This window comes from Phlebotomus papatasi, chromosome 1, assembly GCF_024763615.1.
Source record: "Phlebotomus papatasi isolate M1 chromosome 1, Ppap_2.1, whole genome shotgun sequence".
Lineage (NCBI taxonomy): Eukaryota > Metazoa > Arthropoda > Insecta > Diptera > Psychodidae > Phlebotomus > Phlebotomus papatasi.
The window spans coordinates 33,486,940-33,510,825 of record NC_077222.1 but is presented as its reverse complement, the minus strand read 5'-3'; the positions used below and the strand labels follow the sequence as shown (position 1 = coordinate 33,510,825).

The window sequence follows — 23,886 nt, the reverse complement described above, 5'->3', positions numbered from 1 at the left end:
TCTTTTAATTAAGTTTATTCTAAAAAGAATACCTTACTAAACGTGTTCTGAAATACTGAAAATTATTAGAAGACTTAAAATTTTAATTTGCTTATTATTTAACATTTCAAATTATTAAATTTCCAGTTCTTAAGATTTCGCACAAATAGAATGATTTTTTTCGTTTTAAACCATCAATAAAGTGACGTATAAAGTTTCCTTTTTCTTTTTAATTTTGATCCAAAATGTGATTATGTAAAACGATTGTCAATAAAAAATTTTGTGGAACTGTAAGAAATTTTGGCTAGCTTGAAATTTCGGCCACTTTATTTTTTTTCTCAGAAATCTATAAATTTTATTTATTTTTTTTTATTTTAAAAATTCATTGATAATAAAATCTTGCTTTAGGGGTTTTCAAGCTTTAGGGTTTTTAAGCTCTGATTTTTCTTTAACCTTTACTAATTGACTAGGAATTAGTAGCATATTTTTTTCTTGATTTCTAAGATTTCTAATATATTTTTCATTTATTTAAGAAAGAATGCGTAAATCTTCTCGGAAATATACTATAAATTTTGGTAATTCACAAAAGAATTAACAAATTCTTAACCAGTTCTGAAAGCTTTAATTGAAAATCAAAGCTTAAAAACCTCGTAGAATGTGGACAAAAAACCCTTAAATAGAATTTTCTAATCATTGAGAAGATATAAAAATTATTATAAAAATATTAGAAATTATGAGTTAAAATTTTTCGGAAAATGATCCAAGAGAAATGATAAGATTAATCAATTTCTCATTCAACGATTAATGAGTTTCATTGGATATCAGCTATGCCAAGTTCTCGTCTTTTGACGAACATTTTGTAAATTTATTTTTAAATTTGTGTTGAACCCTAAGAAAGTTCACTTTTAACTTGTGCTTTCTGTTTATCTTTGCAGCTCAAATTGAGATAATCCCATGCAAAGTGTGCGGAGACAAATCATCGGGCGTGCATTATGGTGTGATCACATGCGAGGGCTGCAAGGGCTTCTTCAGACGATCGCAAAGTTCTGTGGTGAATTATCAGTGTCCACGGAATAAGCAATGTGTAGTGGATCGTGTCAATAGGAATCGATGTCAGTATTGTCGACTGCAAAAGTGCCTCAAATTGGGAATGAGTCGTGATGGTAAGTTTACTTTTACTTTAATCTAAATTCCCCATGTCCGAGAGATAACAGAGCATATGCGAGATCAATTGCGAAAGTCATTCACTTTCCCAAGCCTCCACCCATATGGGATCACGATGAGTTTTCTTTCCAATTTTTATTCTTGCTATGTTACCTAGGCGTTTTGTGATAAGACGCCGGGTCGAAGAAAAAAAAAGCGCGCGCAAAGTCGGGAAGTTTGCGAGAAGAAGTTCTGTTTTTTTTTTTTTTGGTTGTGAGTTACGAAAAATTGAGGTGAATGACTGGAATGGAACACAGAAATGGGAAGGAATGAGAAATAAAAGCGATTCGGACACGTGGAGTCCCACATCTCACAAAACGGGGAGTACACAAAATCGATCCATCTCACTTCCTCTCACAAAGTTCTGCGTAAAGTTCTAAGAGAGAGAAGAGGCGCAATTTTTGTATTATGATGTCTGTATGGGTTTTTACTACGCGCCTCTTTGGCGCTTTTATTCTGACATACAGAGTCATTGGGTAGAGCTATAGAACTTCTTATGGGCCCCTTCACAACACTCTATTATTTATTCCTTAATCTCTTTTGTGCCTCATATTCGTTCGCAAAGACTCTCCAAGCAAAACACTAGAAACTTTGTCTGTTATCCATCCCCCGTGGAACGTCTTAAGGGATAGTATCAAAAAAGGAAAGTGGAGAGGTATGAGATCATTTTGATGAGGAAAGTTGAGGAGGAGAAAAGCTCAAGAGATTAGAGACACCAAAAGTGATTAATATTCAAGGAGATTATCCCCAAAGACTCTGTCAGGGATATTCTTATTCGCACATGTAATGCTCCCTCTTATCGCTAAATATTCAACCATGTGTTATCTTCTAAACCTGCTTTATCCAACCGCACTCTTAGAATTTATTCAAAAGTTAAGAGATGATTGTACGGTGTTCACAAAAGGAGAATCGTGACTTTTCGATCGAGAGCAGAAAAATCTCAATTACCAATTTTAGTAGGGTGCAATAACCACAATTTGCCAGTGGAAAAAGTCTTCCTTACTTTTATTTATTTTAAAGTGTTACTCAGAAAATCATTATGTTTAATTGGAATTTCATGAAAAATCAATCATGACACAAAAGCTCCTTCTCGTCAAAAGATTTTTATGAAAATAATCTTTTTTTTTAGATTTAAAGAATCACTTCATTAATACAACACTAAGAAAAAAGCTCGAGAGTTAAAATAATTGCACCGGCGAGTTAATTAACTTGAATGATGTAATTGTTGCTCTTTTTTTGTTGTAAATTTTAAGAAATGAGAGTTGAAACAACTCCTTTATTGTTGTTTCATTTCTATTCATTTATTATTCCTTTTCGACGAAAAATTTTATTTCGACTGAAGTATATAGTAAAGTGTTCTTTTTTATTTAAAACTATACTTCAGTCTAGATGATTTGCAATTAGCAAAATTCATCAGAAATGTGTTGGGAGTGCTTCGTAGTATGGGAACCCTGATTTCAAGAAAACAAATATTGAATTAAAAAATAAATAAATTAAAAATTAAAAAAAAAAACAAAAAACAAATTGTAAAATGTATTTATATTTCGACTTGTCCGGAAAAAGTTAATTTAGCAAAAAAGAGTAATTTTAACTTTCACTTCCGTGTAAACTTTAGGACTAAAAGAGTAAGAATTACTCTAAAAGAATTGAAACAATTCTTTCAAATAAAATTCACCGAAATAGATGTAACATTAGGTTTGAAAAAAGTCATTTGGGTTTAACAATGAAAAAGAATTTATTTTGCGTTAATTTGAGTAAAGGACAATGGGCAAAATGGTCCAACCTTTCGCCACGAATAAGACCTATACGATCGAATAGGTATTGGCAATTTTGTTCCGGGACCAACCCCAAAAGCATGTAAGAAAAGTACTAGAGCATAAAACATATAATTAAGAAATGTGACGATTTTTTTACAAAACTCCTTTTATAAAATAACAATTTATCTTATGTTGGTCATTTCAAAGAACAATTTGTAAAAAAGGGCTCAAAGAAGATTTATCTAGAACAAACTATATCTTTATCTGTTCATTTTCTCTGTAATTTTCCAGATTTACCCAATAAATCCTGGAATATTCTTCAAATTAATAAAAAGGATTCTATGTAGGGAAATGTCTTCTCAGTATATATTCTCCTTGAAAGAAATAGAGTTAGCCTCTGAAGATCACTTAGTCCTAAAAGTTACCATTATTCAAAAACTTTGAATAATAATTTTAGAGTAATAATATTATAATTTAGCCATTATACTCTGAGCCTTTTGTTAAAATTCCCTTGGTAACGGTACCTTTCCAACGCTATGATCTTCAGCAACCCTAGCACCTTTTTTGAGGAGAATATTTCTTTTAAGGAGACAAAAGAACGCAATGCTTTTAATGGAATTAAAGGACATTCGAGGATATTTGAGAAAAATCTGAATAACTACAAGGACAAGGGAGGTATAGGTGTATGGTTTCTTCTAGGAAAATATTTCTAGAGTTCTCCTTTAGAAATAGGTCTTTGGCACTGACAACTTACGATATACCGTTATCGAGAAAAAAAGCAAGTTTCATAAAAATAATTCTACCTATTTTTTAAGAACTTTTATTTTAAGATATCACAGAAACTTGACGCGACGGACTATAAGTTTCTTCGACAGACATGTTAAAGACATTCCAAGAACTCCCAAATTACCAATGGTTTCCCGTCATACGATTTTTTTCTTCATTTTATTGTCCTGTAATGTTCGAAGACTTTAAAACGCGATTAGTTTGTATGGGAGCCACCAGATAGAGCAATCAAAGGTAAAATCTAAAAATATATATTTAAAGCTTAGATCGCATATTAACTTTGACCCGAATTTCATTAAGATCGGTTAAGTCGTTTTCAAGAAATAAAATGTCAAACTTGTGAATTTTCAGAAGGATATCGCTAATTTTTCAAGGACTGACTGTCCTTCCTGATATGAGCCTCGGCCTACAAAACGGGCCTACTCCTATCTCTGGAAAAGGGTTGGACCAGCTCCCATAAATTTCTGCCCATTGCCCTTTACTCGATTTTTTCTCTGAGTAAGGTAAAGTATTCCATGGAGCGTAAGAAAGTTTCTTTAACTAGATCATGTAGATCCTTTTTGTAGGATCAACACTTAAGCGTATACTTCGGAAGATAAAGGTGTTATTAAGCCATATAACCGCAGGGCAGTGTACACTAAAGTCCGGGAAAATCGGGAACTCGGGTAATTTTTTGAAATTACTTTCAAGGTCGACAAAAATATAGTTTCCAAATATTTCTATAAACTTTGAGCTTAATGCCCAGCGCACAATAGTTTATTTTCGTAAATATATTTTCAAAATTTCCTATGAGAGTGACGGAGATGACTAGATAGATCTAGGTCTCACTCACTCTCATAGTAGTGTCAAAAATATGTTTACAAAACTAAAGTCATTGTGCGTTGGGTACAATGCCCAACGCACAATAAATTTTTTTTTGTAAATATGTTTTTGACATTTCAATGAGAGTGAATGAAAAAGAGATCTAGTCATCTTGCTCTCTCTCTCATAGAAAATTTTGAAAACATGTTTACAAACAAAAGTCATTGTGCGTTGGGCATAATGATCAGCGCACAATAACTTTTATTTGTAAACATGTTTTCAAAATTTCCTATGAGAGAGAGCGAGATGACTTGATCTAGATCTCACTCACTCTTGAAATGCTAAAAACATATTTACTAAACAAAAGTTATTGTGCGTTGGGCATAATTTGATGAAAATTTATTTTAGTCAAATTAAATTCAATTTTTGCCTAAAAAAATGGCAAAAAGTGTTTTGTTTCCTCTACTCATGCAGTATGTGACTTTTAAAATGTTTTTCATTGATCCATTCATGAACTTAAAAGCAAAATTTTGCAAAAATATGTACTATTTTCAACTCCCCAAAATAAATCCATCGGTCTTTGGCATTCCGGCACGAATTCTATAACACTGACAATATCAATACTGAAATTCTTGAGGTTGGCCAATAGGAGTCACTGGCCATACATTTTCCCAAATAGAAATTTTTTTTTTTCTAAAGCACACAACTTGGAGGATTACGTGTCATTCTAAATTTATTCCCACATGAGCTTTTTTCAATCAATATCCAACAAAAGGGGTGAACAACTCCAAGATCATTGAACTTCCGAAATATATACATCCGATTTTATCTAATTCTTCTCAAATGGCTTTGGTGGTAATTCAATTACAACCACAAATTACATTGATTCTATGAGTAATTTTACGCACAGAATTCCATCCCAGCGAATAACATTCCCACCCTCATCCCTCTGGAATTCCATCTGTGAAAATCACGAGGGATATGAGCAGGATAATTTGTGGATTACAGATATTTCGTTGTCATTAGTGTTAATCTGTGTTTAATTAATTCATTGATGATTGTATTTAATTTAAATAAACTCCACGAAAGGGTGGATTTTCAAATAAATTTCAAATTAAAATTCCTCAAATGACGCACGGAAAAAAAATAACCAGCACTAGAGAATCAAAAAGCATTTTCAATTATGCAGGAGAGCTTTGTTGAATAACAAAATAGTGCGAATTCACAGAAATTATTTTTTAATTAGGGAGTACCGATTTTTAGGCAGAACTCTAGCTAATTCAATTGTATAAATTTGAATTATTTTAAATTCCAGTAGAATTCTTTACATCGCGATGCAGATGAATTTTTCTAATGGGCATAGAAATGGAATATTACTGGTTTTACGTAAAACAAACTTATAACGTTGGTATTCTTATCAAATAGCATCGAGATTTTTTCGTGTATCATGTAGTAAAGTGAGGATCTTCCCATCTCGACTACTCTTCTAAATTACTTAATGAATGGTTTTGCTCTTAAATCACTATTTTTTTATTTTATTGAAAGATATGTGGTATTTAAAATTCTTTAATGAAGAATCACAGCTAACTAAAGAAATTCTATAGGTTTTTTTCTCGATTTAGAAATAGCTGTATCTTCTCTTACACGAGTTTAAGTTTAGAGACATAACAAATAATGATGTTGAATTGCATTATAATTTATCATATCATCGTATAGGACCAAATAATAAGTCAGACTGTTGCGATAATTCGTTCAACAATTTTTATTTACTTTGTTTAAAATCGGCCTGCACACTATAGTAATTACTTTGTAAATATGTTTCAAATGTTCGAATAAAAATGATAGGGTGAAGTCACCACTTAAGGACGTTACACACTTATGGACAGTCGGTTGGGTTTTTATCTAAGACAGAGGTCAAATTCTTAAAAATAACCAGTCAGAACTGATTACTGATTACTGTCTATTTCGTTTGTCGATTACCTGGGGTGACATGATAACTTATTTTCGATACTATCGACTGTCGATTCTGAAAAATGTAAGGGATAGCTGCTCTTTCTGTAACGAATATAGATATTTATCAATAGTCACATTGTTTTAAGAATGTCTTAATAAATGGCCCAACAATGCGTAAAAAGTCGACATCCACTTGATCTAAGAGATATAGATTTATCGATACTATCGATTCGATAGTATCGAAAAGTTATCATTCCGCCCCTGGTTAATCGGGAAGTTAGCTATGACCAAAATTAATTATCTCGTACATCACTCCATTTTATATTAATCCGAAATACTTAAAAACTTTATTTTTAACCGGTGAGGCAATATTATTTTTATGAAATATATTAACCAGTAACCAGTCAAAAACTTATCTTGGTGCGCTCGTGAATTACCTCTCAGGTTTTGAAAAAATACAAAACTGTTAAACAAATCATAGAATACTAATTTTATGATTTTTCGAAATCCTTTTCGGTGAAAATTTATGATTTATGCAAGCTGCCCATAAGTATTTACCCTAACGTATAATTTTCGTATTTCGAAATAAGAATTATCTATTGTGCGAATATCAAAACAATGAGGATCATAATATTCCTGTCTCATCATTTAATAGAATTAATCGCTTTATGATCTTTGAGTTATTGTGGTATTTTGAAAATTTTTGTATCATTTCACAAAATATCGAGCATGAAAATTCGAAATTCTATTTAAGTTTTTCGAAAATCAACGACATTTTCTGCAAATAGAACAAATAGCCGGGACAGCTGAGACATTTTGGGAGAATCATACTTTGACTCTGCACACACCGAATTGGAGCAATTTTCGTGAAAATTGTCCTTTTGATGGTATTTAACATTGCTTTCCACAGTAGTAGGGGAAAGTCGTCTGCCTTTAAATGCAGCAGCCTTCAAATGTTGCGATTTTTTCGTTGTTCTCAAAAGCATAAATTATATTCTATTAACTATTAGGTAGCTATCCATCATCCTCACAAATCATCAAAAAATGGAGAGCCTAGCTCCTATTTCCTAGATGCTAGATAAAAAAAATGAAAATGAGCTCTAAACTGTAATTTTGATGTTCCACAAATCATGTGATTTTTCATAGTAAAAATCATTTTACAAATAAATCTTCCATTGTGACACATAGAAGGCTTAATATTTCTGTTAATACATTTTGGTTCAGATGACATAATTTTTGTGGGTGGCAAAAATTTGCAAATATCACCCTGCAGCAGCCTTTAAATGCTAATGTCGTGTGCCTTTAAATCCTATCTTTCCATACATCAAAACATGTGAAATCGAACTCCCACTTTTCTCTGACGAACGTCATACAAATACTTATAACCTGCTATCTTGCTCCGGCCGGGATGTTTCAAGTTGACAATTTTCAACTTCAATGGCTTTTTCTTCCAAATTTTCATGTGCAAAACAGTGCTTCAGAAAAATGTGAAGAAAAGTTATTGTTTAATGTCTTTTGACTGCAGTGATGATTTTAGTGAGTGCGTTAGGCTTCAACCTAATCATTTATAGCCCATTTAGTTTTATTGATTCAATATTCTCAGTGAAAAAAAAAACATTTAAAGGCAGCTGCCTCGCGTTTGAAGGCAGACTATGCCAGCTGCCTTCATACAAATCGACATCACTTTTTTAATTTCCTCTAAAGGAAAAACTGAGGACTTGCAAGTGCTAAATGAGGTAATCATATACGTCGAATGAACAAGAGAATTTTTTGGTGTAGTAGAAAATAAAATCCATTTTGTGGATTCTTCAGAAAAAAATCTTAAATTTGGAACTCCATTTTTCGTTTGAAGGCAGACGACTTTCCCCTACAGGAAATTTCCTTCAGAATATCAATTTTTTATGATTTTTTTCGATTAAAATTGTTCTCAGGTATAGCGGCTTCTATGGAAAAGGCATTGTGAATTAAAAATTTTCCCTGGGACTTCAAATACAAACCCGTTCCAATTCTCTCTAGATTTATTAATTTTCAAACTTGTAAAAACTTAATAAGAAATGTTTCGGAGGCTTCTTTTGCATATACACGAATAGTGAGTGTTAGCCTAAAAACATCTTCGGAATACCAGGGTGCAAAAGATAGTTTTCGGGATTTATTGCTTTATAAACTAATTATATAATAGATAATCATATTTTACAATTAGATATTTAATTTGAAATTTTTGTTAAATTTTGTAAGAAGAAAATAGGATTTAGCTTTGCAAGATTTACAATACCAAAGCTAGCTCAATTTTATTCCGTTTTAATCGGGTATTATTGCTTAACTATGGAACTACTTTGCTTGACGGTTTCTTAACAGCAAACAGCTGTTAAGACGTTATGTGATTACGAGGACAATAAAATAGCATATTTTCTCTAAGTTTGTTTTTTGAACATAGTAATTTTTTGATTTGAACTCTTAAGCACGTAAAAGTACAACATTTAAATTTTTTTTTTTAATTTTAAAAATACGGTCGTTGGAATCTGTTTTCGGAGACCTTTTTTGAAAAAATAACTTATTTTGTGGTAATCATGATTAATCAAACTAAATTTCGTGATTAACGTATTTTTCCTATTTTCTAAAAGTTTCTGAGAAAACGTTACTTTTCGTCGTATTAGAATCAATTCGTTAACGTCGTTTTATTTAAGAAATTCAATAAGGTAAAATAATCCACGACTTGTCAATTAAATTTAAATAATTTCTTGAAAATTTCGAATATTCGGTTAATTTTCTAATATATTATATTTAATTGTACATATAAATATTTGTAGAAAAAACTATTTCAATCTTCGAAACTGCATTTCAGTATATTTTTTTTTAATAGATTGTCTGTTGCCAAAACCAATTTTACTTCCTGTGAGAAAAGTTCTCCATATAAAATGAGAACATGAACGCATTGTTCTTCCTCTAAAAATGTAGGTTTCATTGCGGAAGCTTTTCAATTGGGCCATATTTTGCGTCGACATACCACGCTAAGAAGTTAATTAACAATGTAAAAATTTCAATGACAAACCTAACTTGGGGCATTTTAACAAATTGATTGATATATATTTTTCTTCTTTTTAGAATTAATTATTTTATTTAGTTCAGTAATTCCGGTTGTTTGAACAAAATTTTCTTTAAATGTCTAACTAAAGGAAAATGAGTTTGAGTTTTTCTTCTATAAAACGTAAATGCGAACTTGTGTATGCACTTTACGTGATTTTCTTGTGTGAAAATTATAACAAAGTTAAGGACGTTTGTGCTGTTGTTGGAGTTCATTGTCGCTCTCTTGATTGAATATCAATGCAACTTCTTTTTTTTTGCGAAACATTTTGCTATTTGTGTTTTAACCCCATTTAGAGTAGTTTATCGATTTATACTTTTCTTACCTTTTACTGGTAGTAGCAATTCATTCATAGCTATATGCAAAAAAAAAGAGAAGTAGAAGACGAGTCTTAGAGGGGAAGTGAACAAGGAAAAATTCTTCATTTTTTTTTCTTTAACTTATCAAATCAACATACGAATGGTTATCGATTGAAATTGCGAAATAAGGTACAAATTATTCAATGCAACTTCCTATCTTTGCGTTCTAATCGGTTTAATGGGTGTGTTTGCAGTTTTATCACTTAAATCAGCAATTGTTCTATCTGGCTTTTGAAAATATATAAAAGATAGAACAATCGTAGATACAAGTGACGATTTATTGAACAAGTCTTTGCGCTCCTACGCACGTTTGTATTATCCATTTTAATTGTACAATGGGAAGAATTTCAGGTGCAAGGGATTATTAGACTATTCTTCATACATGTCCCCTTACTTGACAATCTCTTAATGGGCAGATTTATACTAAAGCGCATAACTGAATCACTAACGTGGGATTTATTGAAGAGACAAAAAATTTTAACGATATTTTATAAGAACTTATGTACCTTTGCTCTCTCAAGCAAAAGCTCTAATAGTTAACTATCAATTTGTGTTTATCAAAGAGAAACAAATCACCGGAACGATTTATATACAATTTTGCAGTTAGTTTGCCGAAGGGCATCCCCACAATTCATCCTTCTTCTTACGTCTTTTCCACCAAATAAGTTACAAGAGTGTTGTATGTTCACAGAGAGGAAAAATAAACTAACTATTAGCTTCACCAAGAATCCAATGTTAGTTTCTTTTTTTTTGTATTCCATATGCTTTCACAATATTGGCAAAGATTCTATGAAAATTTATATAATTTATTGTGCCAATGTTGCAAAACACCTCTAATTTGTCTATTTGCGTCTTTGTAAGCCATTTTACATTGTTTACATACGAATGTGCAGTGGGAAAGAATTGTTTGAGTCGCGCTAAAGGGATTTTCCTGCGACTGAAACTTTCATTGAGTGTCGCTAAAGTTCAGCATGAATGCAAATATACCGCTCTTTGAAGTTCAAAAATATAGGGATGGTTCCGAATTCAAATTGTCTTTCTCGGAGGCGTTAACTAAGAGGAAGCGTGACACGAAAATGATGGTAAATATCATGCAAACTTGTTTTAGTTCCCTTTAATTTACCGTAATTATTTATGTAAGTTTGGTAAAGACTTTGGATTTTCCCCTCAATTTTGATGTAAAGGAAATGTAAAGGACGATTAAGGATGTTGCCAATTTATTGGTTAGAAATTAATCACTTCAATTACAAATCAATCTAAAGACAATTGAAGCTCTTATGATTAAAATGTGTAATGGGAGAACGGGGATGTTTGAAACAGGGGTAGTTTGAGGCACAAGGTACAGAACATTAGGGTTTATCTTATAATTGATTTGATTATAGTTTTATGAAGAAGAAAGGCCAAAAACGTTTTGTAAAACGGTCTCAATCAAGTCTCAAATCAAGCATGAAACTACCTCTCCCGCCCCTAACAATAATATAAAATTTTGAAAAGAACATCAAATTAACGAAACGCCGATTACATTAGTTTTAACGTTACACAAAAATATGTTTCAATTAATAACATGTGGTTAATTAATTGTAATAAAGTGTAATAATAATCATATGTATGAATTTCTGTAACTATGTTTAATGTAGTTATTTGTGTAAATTAAATCCACTTTTGTTAAATTAGGTTTCTAACTCACCAAAAGTATTTCATAAAGTTTTAAATTCAATACAGGGTGCGTCAATTGAACTGCAACTAAATTTAGATCGATATAACTTTGAAACTGTTTGCTACAGCATGCTCAAATTTTACATAAAGTTAGTACACTTGATTGGTTTCAGGCAACCCCTTGGCAAGTTGGCCTTTTTATATGGAACTATTTGAAGCCAATTCCTAAATTGATCTCGGACTTAGCCCACAAAGCTCCGAGGAAAAAATTTATTTAAACAAAAATTTAGTATATTTATCCCTCCATACGGAAAGGTATCTTATAATACGTAAAAATTTCTTACTTTTTAAATATTTAGCATAACGGTAGCGAGTGCAAAATAATTCAAATACAAATTTAAATTGAAGTTTGAGAAAATGACTTCAAATTTCAGGCAACTTGTAGGGGGTTGGTGTCAGGCCCACAAAAACATTTATGTTTTTTTTTTGATTTTTCTTGTATACGTAGGGAAAAGTACTCTCCCTGGGAACGTTCATGCCTTCAAATAATGTGAATTTTCTCTTATTTTCCCAAGAGACTTACACATTTCTATTAAATATTAATTAGCTTATAATCAATTATTGATGTATGTGATAATTTTTGTAAGTCTCTTAGGAAAAATAAAAGAAATTTCACATTATTCGAAGACATGAACGTTCGAAGGGAGAGCACTTTCCCCTAATGGCACTCAAATATGATGGCGCGATTGCTCTATATTTGACCGGAAAGATTCCAATGGTTATCTTTAGGTCCCTTCCATACCTAAATACGATTAATTCTTTTGAATTTTGAAATATAACTCGATACAGGACTACTGCCAGCATTATAAAACTTTATGGTGAATGTCGAAAACAATCGCATCATTGTCAACCATCGTCCTCAAAGTGAAGAAGCGAATTGAACGAAATCCGCGTCATAGCTGTAGACAAACGGTCGCTAAGACGCTCTAATAGCAAATAACCATTAGACAAATATCTATAAAAAGGATCTCCATATGAAGTCTTAAAAATTCCGAAAAGTTAAAAATTATCGATGTTCAAGAAAAAGTAATGCTCGATTGGGTGCATGAATTGCTTCGCTTAGCCATTAGAGGCCAATTGCCAAAGATCAGCTTCTCTGTTGGCCAAAATTATCCAATTTAGTAATCCGGGAGCAAATAAAATGGTTGTTTCAATATAATTTCAACATTTGAACGTCCACCGGAACTCAATCACCATAATTTTTTTATGGTAAGGACTTTCGCGATGTCAAAGATGACTTTCGCGATGTCCTTTGATATTTTTCGACTTATGGGATCGAAATGAATATCAATGTGTATCGGTAAATTGTCCTGGAAGAAGCTCTAAAACCGTGAGTACACAAAAAAGATCGGTTAGAAATTAGTAGAGATTCCAATAAGCACCGGAACCATTACAGAAATTGCACGTCAAAGAAGATTGGCCAAAACACAATGTTTCGTTTTGCATCAGCGAATGCAAATTCTCTTGACTTCTCCAAAAGCGGCATTTTATTGGTCAATATCATGACTATAAAATACCAGAGTGTCAATCCGCTGAAGGCAGCCCTTCGTCTTGTATGGGCTCACATGCCGGAGTCTCATCTTCGGACAGCGTGCGATGCGTTCATTGATTAGCACAGGACTATTATCTATCCTAAAGGTCATTTTATGTAAAATTTTAAATATATTCTCAAATGTTGACTATTTTCTGACTTTTTCTCGTTTATGTCAATAAATTTCATCTTCAAATAAAAAAATACAGCACTTTAAAAAGTTGCAGTTCAATTGACTCACCCTGTGGTATCTTTCCTTTGATTTATTTGGGAAACCTTGGAGGTATAGGGCAATATAGGATAATTTGGAATCATGTCTAATTTGAAACTGTGCGATTTCCTAACAGTTTTAGATGACAAATGTAAAAAAGAAGACCGAATAAGTACTCTCGAATGTAAAGTCTTGTACTTTTTGTGGTTTTCTTTTTCTCTTTGATTAACTGAAACAGTGAGAAAATCTCAAAATTCCAAATTAGACATGATTCCGAATTACCCCATCTTACCCTACCAACGTTTCAAATTTAAGATCTCAAATAAATTCACAATCAACAGACTCACAAGAGACAACCCCAATGAACTTTCTTCCCAATTGAAACCTCTTCCACTAAATCACTATAAATTCTAATAAATCTTATAATACATCCACCGTTGGATTAAAGACTTTAATTTCAATGGGAAATTTTCTTCATGAACGGCTCTTTGACTCTCAATCACGAAACATGCTTAATCATCTGCAAAATCAATTCTCGTCATTTGTTGCTTTTTGGGATCACTGTCAGAGATCGATGAGTTGTAGCTTTTTAAGAGAGTGAGCTGCGAGCAAAAACAGCAAAAAAAAGTCCACTCTGTACCCCATAATTATGTCATTGACTGTATCATTTAAAGAACTTTGATGAAAGAATCAAAGAACTTGAAAAAACTTTTCTCACGCAGCTGTAAATTAAAACCACTGGAAAATTTTTTTTACCGGCAAAAAAACACGTTGAATTTTCAATTAATTTGAAAAGGAGGATTTATACTATTTAATAGCAAATATTTTTTATGTCTATCCTCGTACAACACTTTAAAAAACTCCTACTAAATGGAAGGAAAATATACACACAATTTTCACATGTATCGATTTTTCTGTTACAACTCGACATGTCTTCTATATAAACTCCATGATATATGCTGTAATAAAATATAGCTATGAGACAAGCATAAATTGAAACTCCTTCTCTCACACTGCAAATGGCTCGAAATGGGAAAAAAAAACTCTTTGAATTGTGAATCTATCGACTCATTGTTAACACATTATATTGTATTATGATTTTTTTTTCTACCTCCCTCTTACCATCGGTTTTCCATTGCAAAATACTGCAATTGAGCTGGAAATGCTTCGTACAAAAGGAGCCACAACAGCCAAGTGACTTCTAGCGTAACATGTACATGAGAAAAAGTCCATCAAATGAAAACACAGAACAAATATCTACTGCAAAGGATATTTTTAAACATTCTCTGTACCCTGACACTTTCTATTTCGTAATGAAATTATTGTGTTTCTTTGGTGACTGGTTTAATTTGAAAGAAGAATAGTTTTTACTCTGAAAGCTCTGTTGAAGATCTCAATTGAATATTCATGTTTTTTCTAGTTTAAATATATTTAGTAAGTGCCTCTATGTACCATTTTAGCAGTGAGAAATATAAAAAAGCTTTTGAAAAAAGTAAAGAGGAAAGTACTCTCCCTTCGAACGTTCATGCCTTCGAATAATGTGAATTTCTTTCATTTTTCTTAAGAGACTTACACATAATTATCACGTAATTCAATAATTGATAATGCCTAACTAACATTCAATAGAAATTCGTAAGTCTCCTAGAAAGAATACAAGAAATTTCACATTATTCGAAGACATGAACGTTCGAAGGAAGAGTACTCTCCTCCCCTACTTTATCAAACCGTGAATTAGCCTCCAAACAATTCAAAACTTATCAAATTACTAACCGTAAAAATTTAAATGTTCTCTATTATTTACAAAAAGGGTTGGTGAAACATCTCATGCTCTGCGGAATGGTTCATTCCGTAGCGGTATACGTCAAAAGTACTTTCACATCATTTGCCGTTTATCGGTTCTTAACCGATTTAAAACAATTCATAAATCTCTCAAGATACTCCAAATTAGGTTGAGAGTACGGGAAAGTACTGTCCCTTCGAACGTTCATGCCTTCGAATAATGTGAATTTTCTTTTAGTTTTCCTAAGAGACTTACACATTTCTATTAAATATTAGTTGGTTTATCATCAATTATTGATAATTTCGTGATAATTCAGTGTAAATTTCTTTCGAAAAACAAAAGAAATTCACAGTATTCGAAGGCATGAACGTTCGAAGGAAGAGCACTTTCCCCTAATTGAATTGATTTTCGGACAAAAATTATTTATTGGTTCATAACGTTCATAACTGATTCATTGCCTTTTCACAACCGATTGGAACTGGTTCAGTTTTATTAAAAATTTCAAGGCCTTTTCAACGAGCCCAAACATATTACCCTTCGGTTGAAAAATACGCTCCCTCTTTGACCTTGAAAAACCGTTAAGAAATGATTAAACGGTATTTTCGAATAGGGAGCAAATATTCGGCTGGGTACTTTCTAATGGCCTCCACACACTAGGAGCAATTTCTTTAGAAAATTCTTGTAGGCACAAACGTCATAATTTTTTTTAAAAAAAAGGCAATTTTTGACGAAAATTGCTTCTAGTGTCTAGACACCATAAAACATCTCCAAAGATGAAACAAATCGTACGACGTGTTTTCGAGCAATCTAAAAAACACGGTTTTGGAAGGCAAGGGTAGGATGGTAGAAAAAAATGAGGGGCATATTAATGGTCCCTGGTGGACTTATGGGGAGGTCCTCCAAGGCCTGATATCCGTTTGACCTTTAAGCATGATAACCGGATGGACTAACAGACAAACAGCGTTATGTCTAAAAACTCAGAGCTTCACATTTGCAAAATTCTACCAAAATGTTACCTCTTGTGGGTAAGAAGTCTATATACCATGCAGAGTGCAGTCATCAATTTATGGACGTTAACCCTTTAAGGACGATTGGGTCACCGGTGACCCAAAAATGAAATTTTTGCCTACGGCTTTCTAAAGATGTATTTTTCTCTAAAAAGTTAGAAAAAATGTTTTTTTCTGACCATCAATTGTCGACCTTCTCGTCCTTAAAGGGTTAAACACTTATGGATAGCTTGAAAAAATCTTAATTTTTTTTACGTAGAATAGATTTCGAAAAACCGTAAAATAAGTACTTTATGATGTGTTTAACAATTTTGTGATATTCAAGAAATCAGTTTTTGATCCAAGGACAATAAATGAACCTTTATTTCTGACTTCCAGTATCAGAATGTATTTAAAATAGTATTCTGAGACTTTGTAAGACATTAGAATACAAAAAAATTAAATCGTTTTGGAATTTTATAACAGAATTTGAATAGGGGAGACTGGGGCAAAAAGTCACAAAACGGATATTTTATTTTTTTACAAACTACTCGAACGCCCCAGGAATTTCTATCTTATTTATCTTGGAAGATAGTGAATTTTGAAATTTTAGTTTTGTGACTTTTTGCCCCAGTCTTTCTTACTCTTTTTTATAAGACAAAATACATAAAATATTTTAGATTTTGTCATGCTCTCCTTATCAATTGCTCCATTTTGATAATTTTTGTATACGAATAGCAGATCTTTTGCATCTTTTTTTCTGAACATTGGAGGATTACCTATTATATCACTTTCTTGTATCTTTTGTAGTATAATTTTTTTTATAATGTTCTAAAGTTTTGAATCCTCAAAAACTAAAATTGTAAAGAATCTCAACTAAAGTATAGAATTTTTTTGCAGAAAATATTCTAAAAAAATATTTTTACAATTAAATTTCCATTCTGTAAATATGCAAAAAGCACTAAAAGTTTATTTTTCTCTTTTACGTGCTTTTAGGAAATATTATTTTTTGAAATCTCAAACTTTATCGGCAAAAAAACTGCCAAAACCTTTTCAATTGACATTTTTAAATTGTTTTTAATTAAAATCGTAAAATAAAACTGTAGAGAAGAGCGCGCTACATTCGGAAGACTCCGTGTCCGAACAAAACACGTGTCCGATATTGCATATGTATTGGTACAGTTTGACTATAACAATCTCTTCAAAATACTGCTCAATCTGCTTTAGGCTTTTGCTAAAAAAAGAATTGAAATCTTATCAATTTCATTACTTCTGAATGATTATTCTTAGTAGGTTACTCCGTTCTTAGGAAATTATTATCTTGGACTTTGAAAACTTGAAAATAGAAATATGAACGAAGTATAGGGCAAGTGTGCCAAATTTCGGCATAGTTACATGCAAGCGCCAAAGCCTTAAGTTTGAAATGCAATATTTTTAATACAAATTGATTTTTTTTATTACTTTTTTTCTAATGCAAGTTGCTTAGAACTTTATAGGCAGTTTATCGTTTTTATTTTCTCTAAATCATTCTTAATACATTTTAAAATTAATAAAAATATAGACATAACTTTTTTGGCCTATTACGGCCACCTTCATTCTCATAGTTTCTTTCCCTTCCGAAATTTTTCCAATGTCTTTTTCAGAGCATCTTGTTCGTCGAAACGACATTTTTCTGTTATTTTTTTGCATTGTACAATCTCTAGGGTATGCAAAAACTAAAAATTCATGGGAATTTGAAAAACAAAAATATGGCCGAATTTGCAAGCTGGTCGGAATTTTGTACACTTACCTTACTTTTTGATACTTCAAGCAGAACAACTCACCTACCTGGAATGGTTCAGAAATTGGTGAAATAAGACAAATATTAAAATAAAAAATTATAAAAAATTTTGATGAATCAGTTTATAAAATCAATTGCAAAAAACATACGAGAAGCGTAATAAAATTAATGCTTTTTTTTTAAACTGGGCTTAGATAGCTCTTTACTTGAAAGTTTTATATTATCCCTTTCAATGGGATTCTTCAAAACTGAAACTGTCCTTTCGTTCACCTACCACACTCTCCCCTATAAATGATTACTACAACGGTTTTTCGAGTGATATCCCGATACAAATAACTAACTTGCAAAATACCGACCAATATTCACTGTCAGCATATTTACAATAAAAATTATTATGCAAGCAGCTATGACCTAAAGTCAATTTCATGTTTCCCGCAATAAAAACCAATATTTGTTCGGGATTAGTCCAATTATCCTCCTATATATTGATTTGAATAACCAAACTACTGAATATTCATATATCCGCCTTCCTTCAAAAAAAAATTAGAGTGAAAAATTGCATTTATATTAAATTGCCTTGTAAATTACTATAATTTTATCATTGCATTTTACCGGTTATCTGCTCCTTAAAGTCTCTCTTGCTCAAGCATATAAGAACAATGTTGCCAAAAAAAAAGTTATAGCGTGAAAAGAGCTCCGACAAAAGAGAACAACAATAGCAATAATAAGAGAATAAAAAAATGAGTGTTGAATATTAAAATGAGAATAAGCATTGTGTAATAATATGCTGCTTTATGATAAAAAGTAAATTGTTTTGGAACATCAAGATGCAGGCAAAGAACGGAAGAAGTTTGTGAAGAATGCTTGAGAAATGCTTTTTGGGGAGTGAGAAAGAGAAAGAATTGAGTTGGTCTTTTTTTGGGATTCCTCAAAAGAAAATCATCTCTTGTTCTCCTGTCTTTTAGTTGCCATGTACAAAGTGTTTACAAAAAAAAACCGCTAAAAAATACACGCAAGACACTATAAATGGTTCAAAACATTCTTTAAATGTTGCGTGTGTGCAATTTACTTCTAGCGGTTGTATTTACAGTACTATTTCGCATTTTTTTTTTAATCCATCTCTTGACCTCTTATTTTAACACACTTTACCTTGCATCTCTTGCACCTTTCTTCGCATTCTTTCTGTACTTATTTCATAGAGAGGAAAATTCACAAATCTTATGGATGACTCCTCACGTGCAGAAGAACTAAAGAGGTCTAGATTATTTCATCACTTGAGACTGTTTCCTTATGTCGAGTTGCAAAATAATTAAACGGAAAAAATAAGTGGAAAGACAAAATACTTTTCGCATATCTCTCAAATTAAATACGGAGAATAATTGTTGAAATTTCACTGGATAAGATGGAGAATGATATTTTAAACAGTTAATAAATTAATTAAGATAACTTGCAATTTTTCGCATTCTTCAATCCTAATGATAAGAATTTTCCATTCTTCGCATTTTATCAAATTTATTTCTCACCAGAATGCATTGAGTTTGATACATAATTCACAAAATAAAACTACATTGGCGAATTAAATATATTTATAGTAAAATATGCAATGCAATGTTGTAAATTTAGATACAGGTAATTACGGTACGTCTTCAATAGTATAAAAAAAACATTTTGCATTTATATCATTGCAGTTTTGTTTTCAATTTTTTTTGTAGTTACTCTCATTAAAATTAGTAAAATTAAATAGAAAAAATATCCAATTAAAATTACCTTGAGAAATGAAACTAAATAATGTAGAAGAATCCAGAACAAGACAATTTACATCAGATATGTGCAAAAACCGTTGAAACCGAATAAACGTCAAAATAAGTTTGTTCTAGTAGCGTTTTGACCATTGACGTACAAGTTTCATTTGACGTTTATTCGGTTTCAACAGTTCTTGCACGCCTCTGATTTACATTATCTATTTTTTTTAACACTATCGAAATCAAGAAAAGGTTTAATTTTATTATAATTATAGTAATAAATGAGCTCAATAAATTTTTAGATCAGAATAAAATATTTTGGAGTACATTTTTTTTAGTTAGGGTATGTGTGCCAAATTTTGACGTAGTTGAAAATACGTACCAACGTCCTAACTTTGAAATGTAATATTAAATCGTATTGAAATTTCTTGTTGTTTCTTTTTTTAGCAGTATTCTTTGGAACCCTTAAAAGTGGTTTCTTATTTTACTATATTTCTCTAAATTAATTCCTAAAGTGTTTAAAATTTAAAAATGAATAATAATACAGGCATTGCGTAATATTTCGGCCACTTTGAATGGAATTTCGACTCCTTGTTTTTAGACTACCTTGTGTGAAACAACTGATAGTAAATTTCAAAAAATCATATGAAACGAGTTTAATATTTAGTTTAATACATTTATATGATCGACAGAGTCCTGATATATTTCGTGTATATTAGATTCTGAAAAATTTAAGAAGAACATCCCAAATTTACGCACAGATTCCCATAGTGACTTGGCCTTCTAGAACTCTTCCAAGGCCTCTTTCATCTTATATTTTTCATACAGGCAATGCTCTTGCCTCTGATTGGGTATTTCATAACCTACAAATTGAAAAAAAAATTAAAATATAGCAATTTTGGAAAAGCAAAAGATCTGTCCGAAATAGCAAACATTACCTCACTGAAGAGACGCTCACGAAATACTTATTTTTTGACATGAAATATGAGATTCGGATGATAAATTTCACCCGAAATTTAAAGAATGATTCACTATTTACATAAAATTATAATCTTTAGGGTAAATTAGGCTAATTCAAAACCTGCTTCAAATGGAAATTTTTGACTACTCCAAATGGAAATGTCATTGTTTTCATGATAGTACTAAATTATTATTTTTATGTATTTTCTATACCACAGTTTCATTATTTAGTTAATTTTGATCAAAATATAGCGAAAACCCATTCATAATCGCAAATTTTAATTTGTTAATTTCTCAGAAAAATTAAAAGTGTACCTTTTCACCATCGAATTTTTCATCGATCGACCATGTTTTCCAATGAAAAACACAGCAATAAGGTGACTGTTGTTTATTCGTTTTGTTTAACATTTATGTCATGTTTCTGGCTAATTTTAGTTAAATTAAGTGCTTATCTTTATTGTTAACGGTACGTGAAATTTTCAAATGAAATAATTACCTATTTCGTGAACAAAAAGGGTTTTTCTGAAGTGTCTTCAAATGCTTCAATAAGAAACCCCGGAAATATGATTTTTTGGAGAGATTTTCTTATTGTTTTAGATGGAAAATGAGAAAAAACCAGGAATAAGAACAAATCCTGCACTCAAGAGCAACTCAACAAGGTTTTGGAAGCCTTTCGTAGCGGTTTCACTTATACACTATTTGTCTCCAATTAGAAAATTTCCCTTGTCTCCATTTGGATTAATTTAACAATTTAACAAGGATAGGGGAAATTTTCTTTAAAAAGGCATTTTTTAAAGATATTTCTCCTAGTGTGTAGACACCTTTAGTCGAGATTCTTTCTGATGAAAAAAAATTGCATCTGTGATAAGAGCTGTCCGATATTCGGCAGTTCAATATATTCGAATGACCGCTGCAAAAGACACGGAAAAGTCCAAAAAATCCCCATTCTCGCACTGATTTTTATATGTTATTTTCGGTCTTAACCCTTTAACGACGAGGCAGTTTTCGCTGACCGAAAATCAGCAATAAAAATGAAACCGATAAACAAAACTTACGATTCTTACATCTAACCTTCGAAAAGCCAACAGAATCTGATTTGGTGTATTTTTTGTCTCTATGAACAATAGGGACAAAACTAGCTAAAAAAATTAAGTAATTTTTGTGACGATACCAATGATAGATAATGTTTACTCTAAAGAGAAATATTATGTTTGAGTATTGTAGTATCTTGTTCTAAAACGGTTTTGCCTAAAAACAATTGGAAGTATAAAAAATAATTAAAATAAATTTTCATTATGAGGATTTAAATATTCGCCATTTTTTAGCTTAAAAATTTACTATATAGCAAATAGTTGGAGACTTGCAAAAAATATCCTAGATTCCTTCAATCTTCTATTTTGCAATTACGTACAAACATAAGAGATAAATAACTTCAGGTTTTCAGGAAAAATTATTTTCTTTGTGGGACACCGGTGTTCCAATCGTCCTTAAAGGGTTAATAAGCCTAAATCGGAAGAAAATTATGCACTTTGTTATTTGATTTTCCTCTCAATAAAGTGGAGAATGACACTCTGTTGACACTTGTGACATTTCGAAATTCGAACAGGGAATTATTTCGATTTTGATTTGCAAGCCGATCTCTTCGAATGTCTTTTATCATGGACAAACGACACCGGTAAAGGAGAACTAATCAATTTTCTTATCCGTTATAATAATGTCTAACTCTTTATATTATAAAGTATCTATTACTACTAGGGACTATCTGAAATGTTGAAGTGCATTAGATAATTACATAATTTTGCCATTAGGTTTAATATTGGCAAAATAGAATAAAATGCCATCTTCACGATTCCTTATCAAGAAAAACCCGATTGTGCTGATTCAACTGAGGATGCAAATAGAAAACTCATAAATAAACTTAATAGATATGTCTATGTAAATATCGCATCTTTCACGCATCATCACTATAGTATATACAGTAGAGAATCCCCCAGGTTGGATGACCAAGAGGCCGAAGAAGTTATGCATTGGAGAAGACACGAAACCAGAAGGTTGAAGAAGAAGCAGCTTAAAGAGGAACATGTGAAGAACACAATAATAAATAACTGTTTTTTGACACACTGCCTTTTAAATAAGCACTGTAATAACGTTAATATTATAAAATTAACGTTTTCGTGTGTTACACGATTTCCAACTGTGTGATGGCTTGTTAGAGTTGATCTTGTGTGCATCAACACGCGGTATTTCAGTGTGAGAAGATGGATTTTTTATTCGGTGCGAGGGCAAACTATAATAAAAAAAAATGAGCAAAGAATTCTTAATGTGACTTATGGATTGAGGGAATGAATAATTGTGTACAATTTGTGTCAATTGAAGAATCTGCAAAATTCTCTCACTAATTTTGGTTTTTGGAATATGCGGGAAGTGCGGGAAGATTAAATGAAAACCACTAACTTTCGTGCTTGAGAGAAATGAAGTAGCTCTTCTTTAGCACACTCACGACTTTCTCACGATTCTTCTGTCATATGTTTTCTTTTTTAAACAAGAAGACTCTTCTGACAGCATCCACCGACAGTGAGAATACAAACATTTCAAGAATTCTCAATTAATTTCATTTAATTAGGTGGTTAGAATAGTTCATAAACTGAAAGATATTAGGTGAATGCAAAATTCTCTATGCAGCATATGCTCGATGCTCTAAAGTGTGTCTCGGCTAAGGAACCTGTGAATTATTTCTCCCTGAATTGTCGCATTGATTTTTAATAAATTGTTGTTTTTTTCCTCAATGTCTTTTCAGCTGTAAAATTTGGACGAATGTCGAAGAAACAGAGGGAAAAGGTGGAGGACGAGGTGCGGTTTCACCGAGCACAGATGAGAGCTCAGAGTGATGCAGCACCTGATAGTTCTGTCTTTGACACCCAAACGCCATCAAGCAGTGATCAACTTCATCATGGGTATAATGGGTAATTTTGTATCGTGTAGACATTTAATTTCACATTTAATTTTTCACGCTGGTACGAGGATGCTTTACAACCTCATTCTACCCTTTTTTTCGCTGTAATTTTTTTCCTTGTTTTGTGGGTGTTTTGTTCAATAGGGGTTATTCTTACAAGCTTTTTGCTTTTGATTAAATGAACTATTTTGAATGAATTGAGTCCTAATATACATAAGAATTATTTGATCAATTATTCTTGGAAGATAAACTGAATCTTCTTAACCCTCCAATGCCTTTTCTGAACAATTTTTGTACAACAAACTTG

The 23,886-nt window shown here is 31.8% G+C and overlaps 1 protein-coding gene across 18 annotated transcripts in view; it reads left to right on the top strand.

Moving 5' to 3' along the window:
- The window catches only part of LOC129798856 (probable nuclear hormone receptor HR3), a 194,883-nt gene that overhangs the window by 139,160 nt on the left and 31,837 nt on the right, over window positions 1–23,886 (top strand). For 11 of the 18 annotated variants that reach the window (XR_008751471.1, XR_008751472.1, XM_055842287.1 and 8 more), the window contains 2 exons: window positions 915–1,142; window positions 23,424–23,589. Coding sequence is in view for 15 of the 18 variants with exons in the window: in XM_055842287.1 (XP_055698262.1) it covers window positions 915–1,142; window positions 23,424–23,589 (394 nt within the window). In the remaining 3 variants the exon portion in view is untranslated. The remainder of the gene's footprint in view (window positions 1–914; window positions 1,143–23,423; window positions 23,590–23,886) is intronic. The other 7 variants (XR_008751473.1, XM_055842288.1, XM_055842289.1 and 4 more) reach the window with 1 other exon arrangement.